The following is a 17,269-nucleotide window of genomic DNA, read 5'->3' as shown; positions in this document are numbered from 1 at the left end:
GAAAAGGGTGTCAGAATATTTACAAATTTGGATATAGGATAGCCCATACTTTTATCTACCTGTCGGATTACATTTTTTTGTTGAATTCAAAATAAATAAGAAATAAATGTATATAAATGAGAACATCTTTTCTCGTTCAGTTAGCCATTTGTTCACGCTGGAGGTATATACTTCACAAATGCAGCCGTACTTTGCGCGCATTTTCTTGCTTTTGAATGTTGGTTGCATTGTTGGTTGTCGTTGCTAATTTGTCGGAACTAGTCATTTACGTTGGTTTTGAAAAGGGTTTTGAGAAATAACGATACATTATATAGGGCCGCAAGAAGCAGTAAAAATAAGTAAGAAATAGCTCGAAAAAAAATGGTCAAAAAAGGAAAGAATATTATCGATCACTACCTCATCACGACCGGATCAGAAAACGTGTGGTGCGAAGATGTCATTCCGGGTATCAAGCCAGAGTCAGGGCAAGAAAAATGTGAAACGAAACATGATTTCTAGCAAAAAGGCAACTTCTTAGCCTCCCGTATAACTAAAAGGAAAAAAATGTCCACAGACGAAACCATCAATCGAGATAAGAGATAACGCTGAGGACAATCAGATTTGCAAGTTTACTTTTGCAAACACTGACTCCTGTGAGACTCACACAGCAAGAAGAAAAACAGGACGCTATCGACGGCGCCAGTCTCAGCATACTTCCTATAATGCCTAGTGCCTTATTTTATTCTGGAGAAAAAAAAAGACTCACTGAAAGGAGCTACAAAGACTTAACTTGACCAGCAGTTAATGTGAAAAGAACAACTCGCCATCGCAGTTCGAAGCTACGCCGCGCTAAATAATGCCATACCCATGGCAGTGATACGCCACTACATCCAAAAGAAGTAAGCTTATTCAATCAAACAATGAAGTTTATCCTGTGTGTCGTATGGGGTTGTAGTTCATTATGGTCTGGATCAAATCATCTCGGAAGAATGCTCGATGAAATGATGGAATTCGTACCCTTCGCATCAATGTTAAACGATGAAGGTTGCCGCTCTTAAATGTTACCGCAAAACTTGCATCGGGATCGGGAAGCTCAAGAATACGCCAGTCTGCGAAGAACGGACGGAAAAATAGCGGTGGAGCAGAAACAAGATGCATAGGACTGATTGGAGTGTAAGTAGCTGGGACAAACATCTGTGCCGGTGGTGGCCTGTTATTACAGGAACTTCTACTTTGGATATCTCAGGAAACTGGCAGGTCACCATTTCTAGGCCAGCTGTGGACATTTTTGATGGAGAAGCCAAGAAATGTGCCAAGGGCGAAGAGCATACTGTAACTAACGAGCTACAGAATATGACGGAGGCGCCGGGGGCACTAATGGTTTGGCCGAACGGGGAAGAGCACTCGATCCGCGCCCCGGCAGGTTACCTGTGCTCCAGCTTCCGAGCTGAGATGGTCGCCCTCCGAGCTGCTCTCTCCTAGCTGCTGGAGAACCCGCCGCACGCCGAAGACACCATCGTAGCCTGCACCGACTCGCAGTCCGCCCTCGCCGCCCTCCGATGTAGCTGGGCCGCCCGGCACTCCTCGCTCGGAGTGTACATCTGGAGAGCCCCCTGGGGACTGACAGCTGGAGGCCTGTTGGTCTACCTACAGTGGGTGCCCTCACAATGCAGGTTGGAAGGCAACGAGAGGGCCGACACCATCGCCAAGAAGGCAAACATACTCGACTAAAAACAAATCCTTATAGACGTCCAGAAGGCCCACTGGGCCGCCGCCAGAGTGGCGAGGGCTCGCACCGTCGGGGCCTGGCCAGCCGGCTGGTTCCACCAGCTGACGGGGATCGACTCCCGCCTACCGTTGCCGGCGGCGACCGGCCAGCGGCGGTGGACATCCACCAGCTCCGCGCCGGCCACTGGACAAGCTCCTCCCAATGGCGCCACAGAGTCGGGTTGGCGCCCTCCTGGCTGTCGGGGTGCAACCAGTGCGACGACCGACAATGCAGAGCCGCACTCTACCCGTCTGCTGAGAGGAGGCGGACAGCCCAAGCATGTCCTCCTGCGGTGCACGGCTCTGATGGGCACCCGACATCGCCTGATGGCGACCATCAACCCCAACATGGAGAAGGTGCGGAGCGGCAGCATCGTGGTGGCCCTGGGGGCCGCCCACAGGTCCCTTCAGAGCTGCTCGGCTACGTCTCCATGGGACGAAGGGACACAATAAAAGCAACAATAGCTACAGCATGACAACGTGATGGGAACGACCGTCACAAGAGCTATCGCCTTATCATTCAGCAGCGAGTGGAAAACGAGCAGACGGAGGGATACGTTGCAATTGGTGATGCGCATGTGCGAATGTGTGAAAGTGCGACTATGTGTAGATGCGTGGTGCGAAAAAGTGAGTAGCAGAGAAGAACAGTGAAGACACCGTTGCAGCAGACACACATTTTCCCGTAAAGTCCCCCATCGGCATTACCGCCAACCTTTACCACCAGCGCGGTCGGTACACTGTCGCGCGAGTTTGTAGCCAGCCATGTCAGAGATGTGAACAATCCAGCACACGGGGGAAGAAGAAAGGGATGATAGCCACCCTTTCTCGCTGGATCCCGCGGTGAAAATGGACTAACGCCATTTTCAAGCCCACTGGTGCAATGTGAGATGAACTTGACATGAGGACATCAATGGGTGTCGATGAACGTGAAATGATGTTCCAATACAGATTCATATCGACCAGAAGCCTTTCTTATTCTGAGCTACGAGCAATATATAGTACAAAAACAAAATATATTACATAAAATTCAGCCTGTCGACAGGAAACAATAAAAGGGTATTGTGTTACAACATATGGGTTCATATTACGGTTTCAGCCTTCAGAAATTTGGGCCTCCAATGCTGATTTCCCAAATCAGCGCACAGTCCATATATAGAGAAGTCTGTGCTACAGGCAATTTTAGAAGTGTCTTCACATGGATTACAAAACCGTTTAGATTATTTTATTCACTTCAAGCCTTCCCTATTGTTCTTGATGATGCGGGAACTATTTCTAATTAGTGTTTCTAGATTAGTAAAAGAACATACTGTGCAAACGATGAAAAAAAGAATAAATGGAAGATTTTAAATGCAATTTTCTCTAACAATTAATGGTAAATTCTCTACATATCAAGGACAATGTGCATGCTAACTGATAATTTAAAGTTCTTGGGGCCAGTTGTTTTCTTCTTTTCTTACGTCGCCCCAATGGCCGCGAATACACTTGTGATAACGCCTATCGTGCAATTCGCCGAAATTGAATGAAAAGATGCCTATTTTGAGTGCAAAAAGGTGTATAATCGAAAGCCGCATTGTTGTGAACTACCGGCACGTGCGTCCAATCACCATCAAGAACGGAAGTCCGACCTACAGCAAGCACGACAGTCCGATCATAGATGTATTGAAAAATAACTAGCAACTTTAAACATCGCCTTCCTCAGTCACGCTCTACACCGCATCACATAAGAAAACCGCCAATATCGATTACAAAACACACATAAAGGAATTCCGTAGGTATAGATCAGAGGAATACTTCACCTCCTTTATCTGGCGCGTCAATAGGTATAAAGTAATCTTTGGCGTCTACGCACTAGCAACATCTATAATGCAAACAGCAGTTCAGAAACCATCCACTAAAATTGTAACAAGGCAAGGGTTGGTCAAAATGAATTATAGTCATCGTGATAAATAGCAAACGAAATACAGAACAAGCACAACAAAGCATTCCACACTCGTTTAGACTGTACAATATGCCTACATAAGACATTGCAGCAGTGTACAAGGAAAACATTCTTTAAAGATGCTAACGTGGGGAGTTTTAAAAGTTTGGTGAACACAGTTACGACTTACGAGTCACTGCACAAGAAATGTAGCGCGGTCGCCAGCCGGCCCAGGCGAAAGAGTCGACGACGGAGACGGCGTCAAACAAACCCGAGAGGGGGTAGTTTCATCCGCATCAGCGGAGAAGCTCTCTCTACCAAGGTCGTCAGTTACCAGCCGCCTGCCGCAGCACCCTGCTGGCGATTTGATAGCTGCTCTCATTCTCAGCTGGCTGAGCGTCATGTGCCGGGTCATCCGGCTCCATGATTTCCCCTTTCATTAGCAGCTGCTGTTGTAGTTATTGTTGTTGCGTTCCTTTCAGCCGCTGCCGCAGCATAGCCGTACGGTTCTGGATGGTTCTCACGGCGGCAGCCAGGGTCACCAAATCCGTCTCCCCGTAGCCACACCAGACTCGGGAAAATGTACCGAGATGTACCGAGCCAATGTTGCAGCACTCGCGGCATTCACCGGTAGGACTCCGCCCAATCCAATGTCGGCACTGGCAGGAGCCCGACCAGTGGTCCAAACGAAACTGATGAAAATCGACAGCTGATGAGCGGTCCTCCACTGACGCCGGACGGGTGGCGACGGCGCGGCCGGTCCTGGAGCTGGAACAGCAGAATGGACCGGCCGGGACACGCGGCTCATCAGTCCATTCGTCCTGCTACTACCCGTAGACCCCAGCTCCTTCGCTGCAGGTTCTCGCGTCTGCCGACCCGTCCGTCCACACCCACGCGGCTCGATAGGGGAGGGGAGGGCAGATATCGTTACGTCGCTTGAAGCAGTTCAGCTGCCGAGGCTCTTTGTCGTAACGCCGCCAGCGCCGCGCATCGCAGCAGCACATACCGTGGAGTGCCAGCCTCTTCGCGGCAGACGCGGCATCGGGCAGCAGGGCACTCCACGTCGTTGCATTGTGGGCATCCGGCCTCGGGAGGCGGCCGATGCAGAGCAGGTACTGGCGGATGTCGATAACGACTGCACGGTCGGCCTCCAGGACGGAGCCAGGACAGCGGTCGACCCATATCGACCGGCAGGCGCGCGCAGCGTCGCGCGCGCGCCTGCCGTGGCGCGCCTGTCGCGCGCGCGCGCCTGCCTTGCAGATAGTGCCACGTCGATCGGCGCTACCGTTGGGACAGACGGCGGTCGACCCATATCGACCGGTACCATCCGTCCGGCCAGCTCCTCCAACACCGCTCTTAGGGCGAATAGCTGTTGTTGTTGTTGTTGGTGTTCCCCTCAGGGCCGGCTGGGGCCGGCCTGTAACCCCGTGAGGGGCTCCTTGTGGCGGAGGTAGCCGGCGGCCAAGGCCGCCACCAGCTCGCCGTCCTTCAGCTGCTCTGGTCGGATGTGGATGTTGCCCGTCAGTCGCAGGCGGGCGCCGGCCAGGCACGGGCACCTGAGCAACACATGCTCCGGGGTGTCGGCGCCCTCTCTGCACACGATGCAGCGGGCTGCGGGGCACGCCTTGAGGTTGCACTGCTGGCAGGTCGGGATGGGGCGCCGCCCGATACGGTGCAGATACTGCTGCGAGCGACCCCAGTGCCCGGCCCGCAGCTGGTGGACGTTGACGGCGGCATCCCGGTCGAGGTTGTTGAGCGGAGCCGGCATACGGTCCCGCATGATGTCCTTGAAGAAGCTGGACGGCCATTCCTGCCGCCAGCGGTGGGAGGCGCAGCGTGCGACGGCCTTCGTTAGCGTCCTCACGTCTGTTGCTGCTGCCTCCTGGGGTAGGCCGGAGGCCTCCTTGGCCAGCTCATCGGCCCTCTCATTTTCCCGCAGGCCGCAGTGCGCCGGGACCCACTGGAGGCGGATCGGTGACCCTCGGCTGGAGAGAGCGAGTAGGTCCTCCCAGATGGAGATCCCTAGGTGAGTCGTCTGGGAGGAGGCGCCGCTCTCCAGCATCCTCAGGGCGGCCTGGGAGTCGGTGCAGATGACTATTGGGTCGTCTGCGATGTCGGCGTCGGCGTCTCGGATGGCGTTCAGGGCCGCCTTCAGGGCACACAGCTCTGCCCGCGTACTGGAGCAGAGCTGGCCCGCTGGGACTCGGACCTCCCGAGTCTCTCCCGACGGGAAGGTGATGGTGGCACCGCCCCCGCCTTGGGAGACGCCTCCCTCCGCCGAGCCGTCCGACCATATCCAGGTGGCGCGGGGCGGCAGATGTTCCAATGTGGCCTCTGCCGCTCCCCTCCGTATGTGCGCAGGGGCCGCTCTCTGGCCGCCGGGGCCGACGTCCAGGCAGAACGTCACGGCTTCTCCATGGTGGTCCCACGGTGGGATAGTCTTTGTAGGGCGTCCTTCCACTTTGACGTCGGCCGCGCCTGTCCAAGCCAGGGCGCGGTGGCCGACGTCACGCCATCCGGTGGTCGTCCTCAGGCGGGGCGCGACGTGCATCTCCCCGACGGCGTGGAGCGGGTCGTCGCCGGGCAGCGAGGCGGCCAGGCCCACCATGCGGGCGGCCAGCGCCGGGCATCGTACTCGCGCCGGCGGGATGCCGGCCTCGGCCATCAGCGGCGCGGTCGGGGTCGAGGCCGTGCAGCCAGTGACCGCACGGGCCGCCGCTCGCAGCTCCCGCTCGATCAGCTCGACGTGAGCTTCAGACGCCGCCGGGAGCCACGCTGCTGCCGCGTACTCCAGGGCGCCCCGAACGTATCCGTTGGCAACGGTCCGTAGTTGCGCCTCCTGGAGGCCCCAGCTGCGACCGGTCAGCTTCCTCAGCTGAGCCGTCCTGGGCTTCACTTTCCGGCGCAGGTTCTTGCAGTGTTCCCCGAAGTGGAGGAGTCTGTCGAAGGTGACTCCTAGGAGTCTCAGGTGCGGGGATCCTTTGACCGATGTTCCGGCCACCTTGATCTAGGGCGAATAGCTCGCCGCGCGTGCTAGAGCAGAGGGCGCCTGCCGCGACACGCACCTCTCGGATGTCGCGGTTCGGGGGGGGGGGTGGCCCCTCCTCCTCCATCTAGCACACCATCGGTGGCGGAGCTGTCTGACCAGATCAAGCTCGCCTTAGACGGGAGCTCCGCCAGACGACTTTCCGCCGCCTTGGCTCGCCAGCCGTCGCGCCCAAACTCGCTTCAGACCGTGAGTCTATAGCCGGCGCGGTGGCGTGGCTTCGCCATGGTAGCCTTGGGCGGGTTGTCCTCAGAGAACGCGTTCGCATTGGCGAGGAGGCGAGCAGCGCCACGAGTCCTGAAATGACCAAACAACATCAATAGACAATCAAAATTGTGAAAATCGGCATTAACTGCGCAACTGATGTTTGCTTGTTTGTTTATTTGGGTTTACGGGCGCTGCGGTGGTCATTTTGCACCCATGACGCTGTTCTGGTGAACCTGCGCAACTGAGCAGTGATCATGCCTTAACCCGGCACCGCCTGGGCTATTTCCGTACCCACATCAGCCTGGGGGGGGGGGGTCGGATCCGACCCGCCCCCCTGTTATCTCGAGAACCAATGGTCGTATCGAGCCCCGCGAGGCGGCGTTCGAAAGGTCTCTACGAGACCTTCCCAAAGCACTCTTAAGATTTTAAGATTGAGGTCAACTTTCGGGTCAAGGTCAGGTCAAAGGTCAAATTCAGGGGTTTTGCATGATTAGGCTTACGGACAGCGGAATCGATAGCTGCTGCTCGAAACTCACCACAAATGACCTCAAAGATCTAGTGAAGGTACCATGTGCGTATAGGGGTCATACTAAGTACGGGTCAAGGTCAGGTCAGGTCACGAAAGGTCACGGTTTTCACTTTCTGCTACATGGGCGTGCGACACATGTTTTATGGCTTATTTTTCACGCCAAATCCGATGGTAATGGTTATATGTGACCCCAAGTCACTGTGCTGGTGATAAGTGTGCATTGAAAGCATAAAAAATCGTTTATACTAAACGAGGGCTGAGAAAAAAGGTCAATTTTTCAACTTTTTATTTTTGACATAAAAATGCACTTTTCTAGACGAGCTTTGTCCCAGGAATCTAGTGGTGCCATTTGTTTTCACATGCGATGTTCAGAAGTGCCTCTAATTCGCTAAAATGTTTATGACGTCACCATGCCCTATGCATGTTGGAGCTATTTTTTACAATTTGGGGGTCAAAAATCAAGATAGAAAGTTGAAATTTGGGACATCTAATGTTCTAATAGAGCTCTATAACATATATTCCGGTTTTTTGGAAATTCTCAAAATTTTGGATTTTATTAGCTGTTTTCCAAAAAATATAGTTTTTTGAATTTTTAGGGGTGAAAAACGCATTTTATGGAGAATCCGAGATAGCCATTTTAAAGAACTCGTTGAGTTGCGTCTTTTCATGTCTTTAATTTGCAATTTGCTCAAAACCTCGATTTTTGGCGATTTTTTAAACATTTACCATTTTTTGACTGAAAATGCCATGTAGTTACATCACTAAAATCGATATATCTCAGAAATTTTTGAAAATTTTTCTTAAAAATTGCACAGGAGACGTCAAATTGATGGGGGAGAAGGTATGCGAAGTTTCAAGTTGATAGCGCAAGCGGTTCATGAGTTATTCAAGAAAAACGGAGGGGGGGGGGGGTCGGATCCGACCCCCCCCCCAGGCGGTCGCGGGTTAACTTATGGTTGGCGTAGTGGCAGGGTTCCACCTAAAATTTCGGCGCACGTCAGGTGTAACGTCACATGCGCCAAATTCAGCGCATGTCAGTTGGGCAAACTAAGGCTGCTGGAATAATATAAAACGAGGGCACCAAAAATTGATCCTAAATGACCATACTTGGACATTAATGCAGACCCTCTCTGTATCACCAATTGTCAGAAAACAAGCGGGTGTTTCAAGGAGCGTTAGAGAGTCATGAAGCCAGGATAAAACACAGTGCTATTTTCTCAAAGCAGCTTTTACATGATAGAGTTAGGTAACTCTCTCTCTCTCTCCCTCTCCCTCTCTCTCTCTCTCTCTCCCTCTCCCTCTCCCCTCTCTCTCTCTCTCTCTCTCTCTCTCTCTCTCCCCCTCTCCCTCTCCCTCCCCCTCTTGGAGGTTGAAGGTTAGTAGGGAAGGTAAGGTCAGGAAAATTTCTGCTTTTTATTTTTCACTGGACTTCAGTCTTCATCAACAATTGCATCAAAAATATCATCTGTTTGAGCATCTTCAAGCCTCAATATACAACAAGGTGTACCACAACAAATTAAAAATTTATGTCATGCCAATATATGGTCATGATTTTTACCACCAGAATTGAATTGAATAAATGCCTATTGATGCCTTACCTAATATTTTGATGCCTAAAATCTGATTAACCAAGCATTTTTTCTTGTGTTGGCAGTCTAAAATTTGGCTGGCTTGAGCACGATGCTATTGCTCTAGCAGAATCTCAAACGGATGTCTACCAAGTGCCACTCCCAAGAAAGTTTTTCAAGATTCTAAAACCACAAACTTTGTTGATGCCTGATCGTGTGATGGTTAATCAAATGAAAGCACTCCATCTGAGGCCAGTTTTACAAACAGAAAATAGCCACCTGACGGATTATTTTGCCTAAAGGCTAATTCACATATGGAGCGTAAATGGTGAAGCCCTCCCTGCTTACATGACAATCGCGTTTACTCTCTGTATGTTGTACCTATAACCTACGTGGAATGGATATATAAGGAGAACAATTCCAGGCAGCTATTTTTGTTGGTAAATCGGGTAAAGTAAAACTGGCCTCTGAATGAAAATTTGAACTGAGTGAGATCTGTCGGCTCTTTGGTGGTTTGAATAGGAGTTGATGATTTTAATTGAAAGATTAAAAGGAAAGGGTTTCAAGACAATCGGCATGACAAACCAACACCTTACCTGCAGTTCAAGTTTGTCGATTTCTTCATCAAAATCTAGTCTTCGTCTAGTCCACAAATTAAGATAAAATTACTGGATAGGTACAACTTCTTCTTATTCTTCTTCTGCACCTCACCCGCCGCCCCATACTCTAACCCTTATTCTGATAAATATATTTACATAATTTTCACGAGAATGCCACTCAATGGGGTAGAGCTAAAAAAGTCCAGGGCTTAAATTTTGAGCTATAGACTATAGAGTTCTCAGTGATTTTGAGACACCCAATATGTCTTCGGCACACCGCATTTGTCTCTCACTGCCTGCGAATTCGGCGATATGATTGGTCGAAGGCCGAGGCTATGGGTCCAAGAAAAGGCCAAGATTCCTGCCAAGATTCTTACAGATAGCCAAGGCCGATGACTGACGTGACTGACGGCATGTTACTGCCCTTGGCATATTGCCAATGCACTGCTCGGTCATATCGGCAGTAATGTCAACAGTCATATCGGAAGTAATATGGTAGCTAAACGCAAAAACCATTTGGCGTATAGCTACCATACTTTTCCGATAACGAGACATTCTAGATCAATTTCTCTACTGTTGGCGACATCTGCTGAGAAATCCCAAGACCGAACGCAAGCACATAAAAGTAATGCACTCTAAGGATGAGTTCGAAATCTGGGAAGTGACGGATTTCATTCCTCAATGCCTGTCCCAGCCTTCCCCATTCCCCAATCCCCATGCTGTTCGTTCCGCCATCTATTGCCATGTTTCGCATTCGCACTTCATGAATTGACCACCCCGCCAAGTAGGTTGGTATCAAGTTGGTATAGGTGTCGCATTGCTCTGGTCGATCAGGCTGAGCCGACTGTCTGGAGAGTGGAGCCGATCCAAAAAACGCAGAAATTGAAAAGACCGACTCCAAAGCAATGGCAGCATGCATATCAAAAGAGCGTAATTCTGTCATGATTGCGTCAGAAGCAAACATAATGGCAAGAGTTTCTTGTGTTTCGGTAGGCGCGTGTGGAGCCGCTGGACCGACCGGGGACGTACCCAAGGGGGGACGGACGGGGCGCGCCTCCCCCTAGGGGGTTTCAAGGCCCATGCTGGTAGAAGGCCCACGTTGGCCAAAATCACGTCGGAGACGAACGAAATTCATGGGAATCCCCCCAAAAATCACGTCAGGACAATCAAGGCTCTCCGACTCGCCTGCCACCTAGGGTCCTTCAATTTACTACATGGGGCCTCCTGTGAATAGCCGCTAGTGTCTGTGTCTGACCACTAGGGCCCCTCTGACTCCTCGGGTAGAGGGCCCTCTGTAGGTAGGAGGCTCTCTCTACGGGATTCCTCCGCTCCCCCCCCCCCTCGGCCAAATTCTAGGTTATACGTGCCTGCGCTAAGCCGGGGTCGGAGGGAGGAGTTGACGACCGAATGACAAGGAGTACTCGTCCTGAAAGTAAACATTTGGAATACAAATAATCCAAAGCTGTTCAGTATATTTATATCATTCGAGAGCAGTGCCTTCAATTTGGATACACTTAGCATTCATTTCCCACACCCGTGTACACTCCACGAAGGCTTCTCCGCTGCGGACTACCGCTTCCGCCGATGCGTCAGTTCATACCCTGATGGCTTGCTGGGGAGGGTGGCCAAGTGTCGCTGTGCCGCCAGGTGTAGTTCATCAGCCGAGGCGTCGCGCTGCAGTGTCCCGATGTCCAGCCTGAAGGTGAAGTCTGGGAAGGCGACCACCTCCCACGGCGGCGCGCTGGCATGCAACCAGAGGATCGAGCCGCAGGGCGATGCCAGCCGCTCGCCAGGTTTCGTGCCCCACCCCACGCCAGCCCGTCACCGATTTCAGTCGGCTGGGCATCTTCCGCGATAGTCCTGAGGGCTTGCCCTCGGGGAGCGCGTGCGCCTTGGCGAAGAGCTTCGCTACCAGCACGTCTCGCCGGGCGGCCAGCGGGCACCGGCATCAGTCCGGACTTCACCATCACTGCGTGGGCTGGGATAAACAAGGGGCAGCCGGTGATATACGGGTCACCGCCCGCATCTCCCTCTGGAGGAGTTCCACGTGGGATTGTGGCGTCACCGGGAGCCAGGTGGCGGCCGCGTGCACCAGCACTCCACGGACGTATCCAGACGCTACAGCGCAGAGCTGTCGTTCCTCTAGTCCCCAGCCCGGCGCTGTCAGCTTGCGAAGCTGCTGGATCCGGGGCGCACTCGGGAGCGGAGACTGCGACAATGGGCCCCGAAGTGAGGAGCCGGTTGAGGGGGTGGCTCCGAGTAGTTTGAGACGGTCGGCTGCTGGAACCGATTTTCCGTCGACTTTGATGGGGCAGTCCACGGCGTCCGCGGCGCTCTAGGAGACGACGAGCAGCTACGTATTTCACCCGCTACCAGCGGGTGAAACCAGGAAACCAGGAGCCCAGCGCACCACAGCGTCCGTCGCCTGCTGCGTCCGGCCCCAGCTCAGCGTCGTCTGTTTCCATTAACACTCTGAAATGACAAAACAATTAGCAATTAAAATCAAAGTTCAGCCCCGACCAAGTTTAATCCAACTTGCCACTTCAGCATAACACAGTGAGCTGTCAGAATGCTGTTCTTTTGTGCTTTGACACAGTTGCAACATAGTTACCTTCATGCGTATACCATAGTAGTAATTACTGGTTATTATTATTGGGGGAATTTTTGGCAGCAGTCTCGTGAAATTATATACTATCTTCTTTAAAATGACTATAGTTTTGCATTAACATCTTCGAGAAGCAGTGGTGGTATATGCTGTTTTGCGCTCAACATCGGTCACATTTTTAAAATACCAAATAACTGCTTTCCAATGACTACGAATGAACAGTGTAGGCCACGGGAAATAATAAAAAGTGTAATATCTGAAAACGGTGAATATCTTTCAATTGAAATTAATGTACACCAGTAGACATTCCTTTTTTGATCACTCTGATCCATTAAACAGCACTTGTATGCCAATTCATTAACTTTTGAAGGTGGGGGGTCTCTTTAGGGCGTTCAGGCTGCTCAATAGTATCTACACGCTTTCTGCTAATGTACTGTACATCCCAAGCACCGCGCATCGGTGCGGTGGATCCATCAAGCCCGATCGACGAAAGGCTGCTAAAATTTGAGTCACTGAACCAAAGTGAGCCTTTATCCATCCCCAGGTCACCTGGTCCGGCTACTCTCAAATCAAGCAGCCTTTCCTCAGTCGGGCTTGATAAATCCACCGCACCGATACGGCGGTACATTTAAAGACGGGAGTCGTCACAGTCGCCGAGGGCGTCGATGTCGAGCTCTACTGCCTCGTCACGGGCCATCCGCCGATAGTCCAGTGGCTCGAGGTGCGCGGCGCTGAGCCGACGCCGCTGCTTCACTCTGGTCATGTCGAGGTCAGTGGCCAGCAGCTGGTGGTGCGCCGGGTCAGGTCAGGGGACGCGGGCGTATGCCGAGATCGACGAGCTCGGAGGTGGGCAGCGCGGCGCGGAACACGCGACTGGAGGTGACAGTGACACGCCGCGCTGTCATCGAGCCCAGTCAGCTGCTGGTGACCACCAGCCAGCCCGCTCAGCTGACCTGTCACGTGACGCCGCCCCTGGCAGCCGGCGACATCGTCTGGTTCAAGGACGGCCGCCGTCTGCCCGCCGCCGCCAGCCGGCCGGCTCTGCAGCTGACCGGCGGCAACCGCTCCGTGGCCGGCATGTACCAGTGTCACGTGACCGATGACCTCGCCACCGCCCAGGTCAGGATCGGAGCGTTGCCGGCTCGGCTGCTGTTGTCGCTGGTTCAGCAAACGGTGCAGCCGGTGGTCGACACTGCGGTCACATTCACCTGTGCGGCCACCGCGTCACCGCCGCCGGCTGTCACCTGGACGAGGGACGGCGTCAGCGTCGACCAGCTGGGCGGCAGGTTCCAGGTCCAGGACAGGCAGTTAAGGACGTCACTAGTCAGCTGACGATTCAGCAGGTGTCCCGGGAGGACGGTGGACTCTACCAGGGTGTGGCGGAAAGCTCAGCCGGCAGGGCCGAGGACTCCATACGTACGGTGTCGGCGGCTACTCGCTGTCGGGACACGTGTGGTGGCGTGCTGGCTGGCCGGTGGCGGCAGCGGCGCACCGCGTGCTGCCCAACGGCCGGCTGGCGGCCGCGCGGCAACCATTCGCTGGCCGTCCACCGCCTGGAGACGGTCGGCGCAGAGTTCTACAATAGCCTGGTGTTCCAGCGCGTGCGAGCCGACCAGGCTGCGGCGCCGCCCGGCCGAGCTCCGCGTCAGAGTGCCGCCGCGCTGGCTTCACCAGATGGCGGACAGGGAAGTGGCACTGGGCGGCAGCGTCGTGACTTCAACTGTTTGGCGGCCGATCAGCCATCGCCCATTGTTTCGTGGACTGGACTTTCAGTTCAGTCGCCGCGCTCCGAGGCTCCGCCGACGGGCGGCTCACCCTCCGTCGGGCGGCGCCGACGGCTGCCTGTCGCCGCCGACGATCGCCGAGATCGGCGGCAGAGAGTACGGCTACAGCGCCGACAAAGGCGTGGACGAGCCGCTGCGGCGCGCCGCGCCGCACAGCGTTACCGTGCCGGCCCGTTTCCAGCAGCGTCAGAGAGCCGTCTCGGTGGTGCCTGGTGCCGTCCGGTGACCGGCCGCTGCAGCTGAGCTGGTACCGGCGCAGCCACCTGCTGGCGACCCCGACCGAGCTCCGGTGACCCCAGCGGACGGAGACGTCACTGTGCAGGTAACGGCTGCGGACGGCTCCTCCCAACTGACACTGACGGCGCCGGCGGCGCGACGGGCCGACGGCGGTACCTACACGTACGCAACAGTCACGGCGAGGACAGCACCACGCGGCACGTGACAGTGACGGAGCGGCCGGAGCCGCCCTCCGATCGGCGCGATCCGTGCTGGTGGCCTGTCCACCCAGGTACGACGGCAACAGCGTCGTGACGCACTACGTGGTGCAGTGCGTCGCCGAGCCGCCGGCCGGGTCTGGCAGCTGGGAGTCATGGAGACAGTGTTGGCCCGGCAGCGGAGTGCGCTGGTGGCCGGCCTCCAGCCCAGCGCCTGTTTGTTTGTTTGTTGTTTTCCCCCGGCCCCGTCACCGGGGCGTAGTCGTTCGGCTCTGGAAGGACCGAAAGCCGGCGGCCAAGGCCGCCACCACGTCGTCCCGTCTCAGGTCGGTGGGGCGTCCGTGAATGTTGCCCATGGCGAGGAGGCGGGCCCCGCAGAGGCACGGGCAGCGCAGCAGGACGTGTTGCGGGGTGTCCGCCTCCTCCTCGCACACCAGGCACCGGGCGGCCGGACAGCCGGCGTCCGCGCAGCCGGCGTCCGCGCAGCCGGGGCAGGCGGCGGTCGGCCGGCGGCCGATACGGTGGAGGTACTGGGCTGACATGCTCCAGTGGCCGGCCCGAAGTTGATGCACGTCCACCGCGGCCTCTCGACTGTCAAGCCGGACCGGCGCGGGCAGAGTCTGATCCGTGAAGATGAAGCGGTACCAGCCGTCGGGCCAGCTCTCTTGCCAAGAGCGGCGAGCAGTCCTGGCGGCGGCGCGGGTGATACTCCTGACGTCCAGGGGGGCGCCGGCCTGGTCTAGCTCGGCGGCTTCCCGCGCCAAGGCATCGGCTCGTTCATTGCCAAGCAGGCCACAGTGGGCCGGGACCCATTGAAGGTGGAGGCGGCGTCCGCTGCTGGCAAGCTGCAGAAGGAGCCGCCAGATGTCAGCACCCAGCTGGCTTGCCTGTGCCGCCGGGCCCGCGTCCACTGTCTGCAGCGCCGCCCTGGAGTCGAGGCAGATAATGGTGGTCGGGTACCTGTCCGGGTCCGGTGAGGTGTCTGGTTTGGCGAGCTCTTCCAGCGCGGCTCGAAGGGCCACCAGCTCGGCTCGTGTGCTTGAGCAGAGAGAGCCGGCGGGGGCTCTGACCGTGTGCTCGGTGCCGGTTGGGAGAGCGATCAGGGCGCCGCCTCCTCCGCGGGCGGTGCCGCCGTCCGCCGATCCGTCGGACCACACCCAGGTCGCCCGCTCCGCTCCGGGGAGGTCGGACAGCAGTGCCTCCGCCGCTGCACGGCGGGCGTGTTCGCCGGCGCTGCGGACGCACTCGGGCGGGACGGCGCAGGAGATGGAGATCCCCTCGCGTGAGGTCCATGGCGGGAGCGGTACGGCGACCATAGGCTCAACCGAGGAGGCGGCGACACCCAGGGTACCCAGTGTCCGTCTTCCCTGGTCGCGCCATCCTGTGACGTTGCGGAGTCGGCAGGGGACGGTGGCTTCGGCGAGCTCACGGAGCGGGTCCTCGGCGGGCAGTGCAGAGGCGCGCGCCAGCATCCTCGCGGCGAGGGTGGCGCTGCGCCCTCGTACCGGCTGCACGTGTTCGCCGTGAATCGGCACGGCTGCAGCGAGCCCAGCGGCGCGCTGAGGGTGCACACCGAGCCGGAGCCGCCCGGCGGGCCGCCGCTCGGCGCCCGGCTCCGACCTGCCGGGCCGCGCACACTGCGGTTGACGTGGAGCCCGCCACCGCCGCAGTCGCTGACCCACGGACGGATCACCTACGTCCGGCTGGCCGACCAGATCACCCTGACCAGGTCTGTCCGCCGACCGGAGCTGGTGCTGCTCCTCAAACACCTGCGGCCCAACACGGCATACTCAGTCACGATGAGCGCCTGTAACCGAGCCGGCCAGTGTCCTGCCGGCTCGCCCGTCACCGCCACCACAGAGGAGGGAGTGCCGGAGGTGGCGCCGCGTCAGCTGACCTGCCGGGCCGTGTCACCCTCCTCCATCGGTCTCAGCTGACGAACGGGGAGGCCGGCGGCCGGGCCACCAAGTATCGGGTCACCTGGCGGTGCATGGCGCTGCCAGCAGAGTACCCAGTGCACGTGCAGGAGGACGGTTCAACTGGCAATCAGTTGGTGCTGACGGGACTTGCACCATTCACCACGTACACGGCCCTGGTGGCGGCCTTCACGGCGGCCGGCTGTGGACCCGACTCGGCGCCCGTCTCCTGCCTGACGCACATAGACGTGCCAGCCCGCCGGCCGACGTAAAGCTGGTCTTGCTGTCGACAACGTCCATGCTGATGTCGTGGCTGCCCCCGAGGGAGCCGCGCGAGCCCATCCTGCGTTACTTGGTCTACCAGCGCAAACAGGCCAGTAACAAGCAGCGCCGTTTCGAGAGGCGGCGGCGGGCCTTTGCTAAAGGCGGGCGCGCTCTCGGCCAACGCCAGCTGCACCCTAGTCCGGCTGCACGACTGGCCGGCTGAGTGCTCCGTCCGCCGGTTCGAGGCGCGCCTGTGGCTGGCCGGCGGCGCGCGCTGGCGGCGCGAGGGCCCGTTGCGAGGGCCCGTTCCCGGCCGACCTGGACGTGGCCGAGTTGTGCAGTCTGCTGCCAGCCATCGTCTACCAGCTGTTGGTGAGCGCCCACAGCGCGGCCGGCACCACAGAGTCCACCGCCCGGCTGGCCACCCACGCCGCAGACGGAGCAACGATATCTCCGCTGCTGCCGCCAGAAAAGTCTGTCAATGTGGATTCGCTGGTGTCAGGAGGCAGTGACGCCGGGGCTCAGAACCAGGAGGGTGACCCGTCGGAGGGGTTACCTGTGACCTCCCACCAGGGAAGGTCAGCTATCACTGGGAAGGGTTCACTGCCACCAGCCACCAGGCAAGGTCATCTCCCACCAGTGAGTGTCAGCTG

At 56.5% G+C, this 17,269-nt stretch overlaps 2 protein-coding genes across 5 annotated transcripts in view; one reads left to right on the top strand and one right to left on the bottom strand.

Annotated features, from left to right (window-relative positions):
• Positions 1 to 17,269, top strand: part of LOC122378857 (band 3 anion exchange protein-like) — a 178,218-nt gene that overhangs the window by 52,699 nt on the left and 108,250 nt on the right. The gene's annotated exons all lie outside the window — the stretch shown is intronic.
• Positions 3,390 to 9,880, bottom strand: LOC122378860. Its single transcript, XM_043360472.1, has 2 exons — positions 9,611 to 9,880; positions 3,390 to 7,007 (listed from the first exon to the last, which is right to left on the bottom strand). Exon 2 carries the CDS (start codon positions 6,327 to 6,329, stop codon positions 5,061 to 5,063), a length of 1,269 nt encoding a protein of 422 aa, XP_043216407.1. The 5' UTR covers positions 6,330 to 7,007; positions 9,611 to 9,880; the 3' UTR covers positions 3,390 to 5,060.

Source organism: Amphibalanus amphitrite, unplaced genomic scaffold (assembly GCF_019059575.1).
Source record: "Amphibalanus amphitrite isolate SeventyFive unplaced genomic scaffold, NRLGWU_Aamphi_draft 000066F_arrow, whole genome shotgun sequence".
In the NCBI taxonomy this organism is placed as follows: Eukaryota; Metazoa; Arthropoda; class Thecostraca; order Balanomorpha; family Balanidae; genus Amphibalanus; species Amphibalanus amphitrite.
Note: the sequence above shows the minus strand (reverse complement) of the source record. Positions and strands in the feature narration are given on the sequence as shown.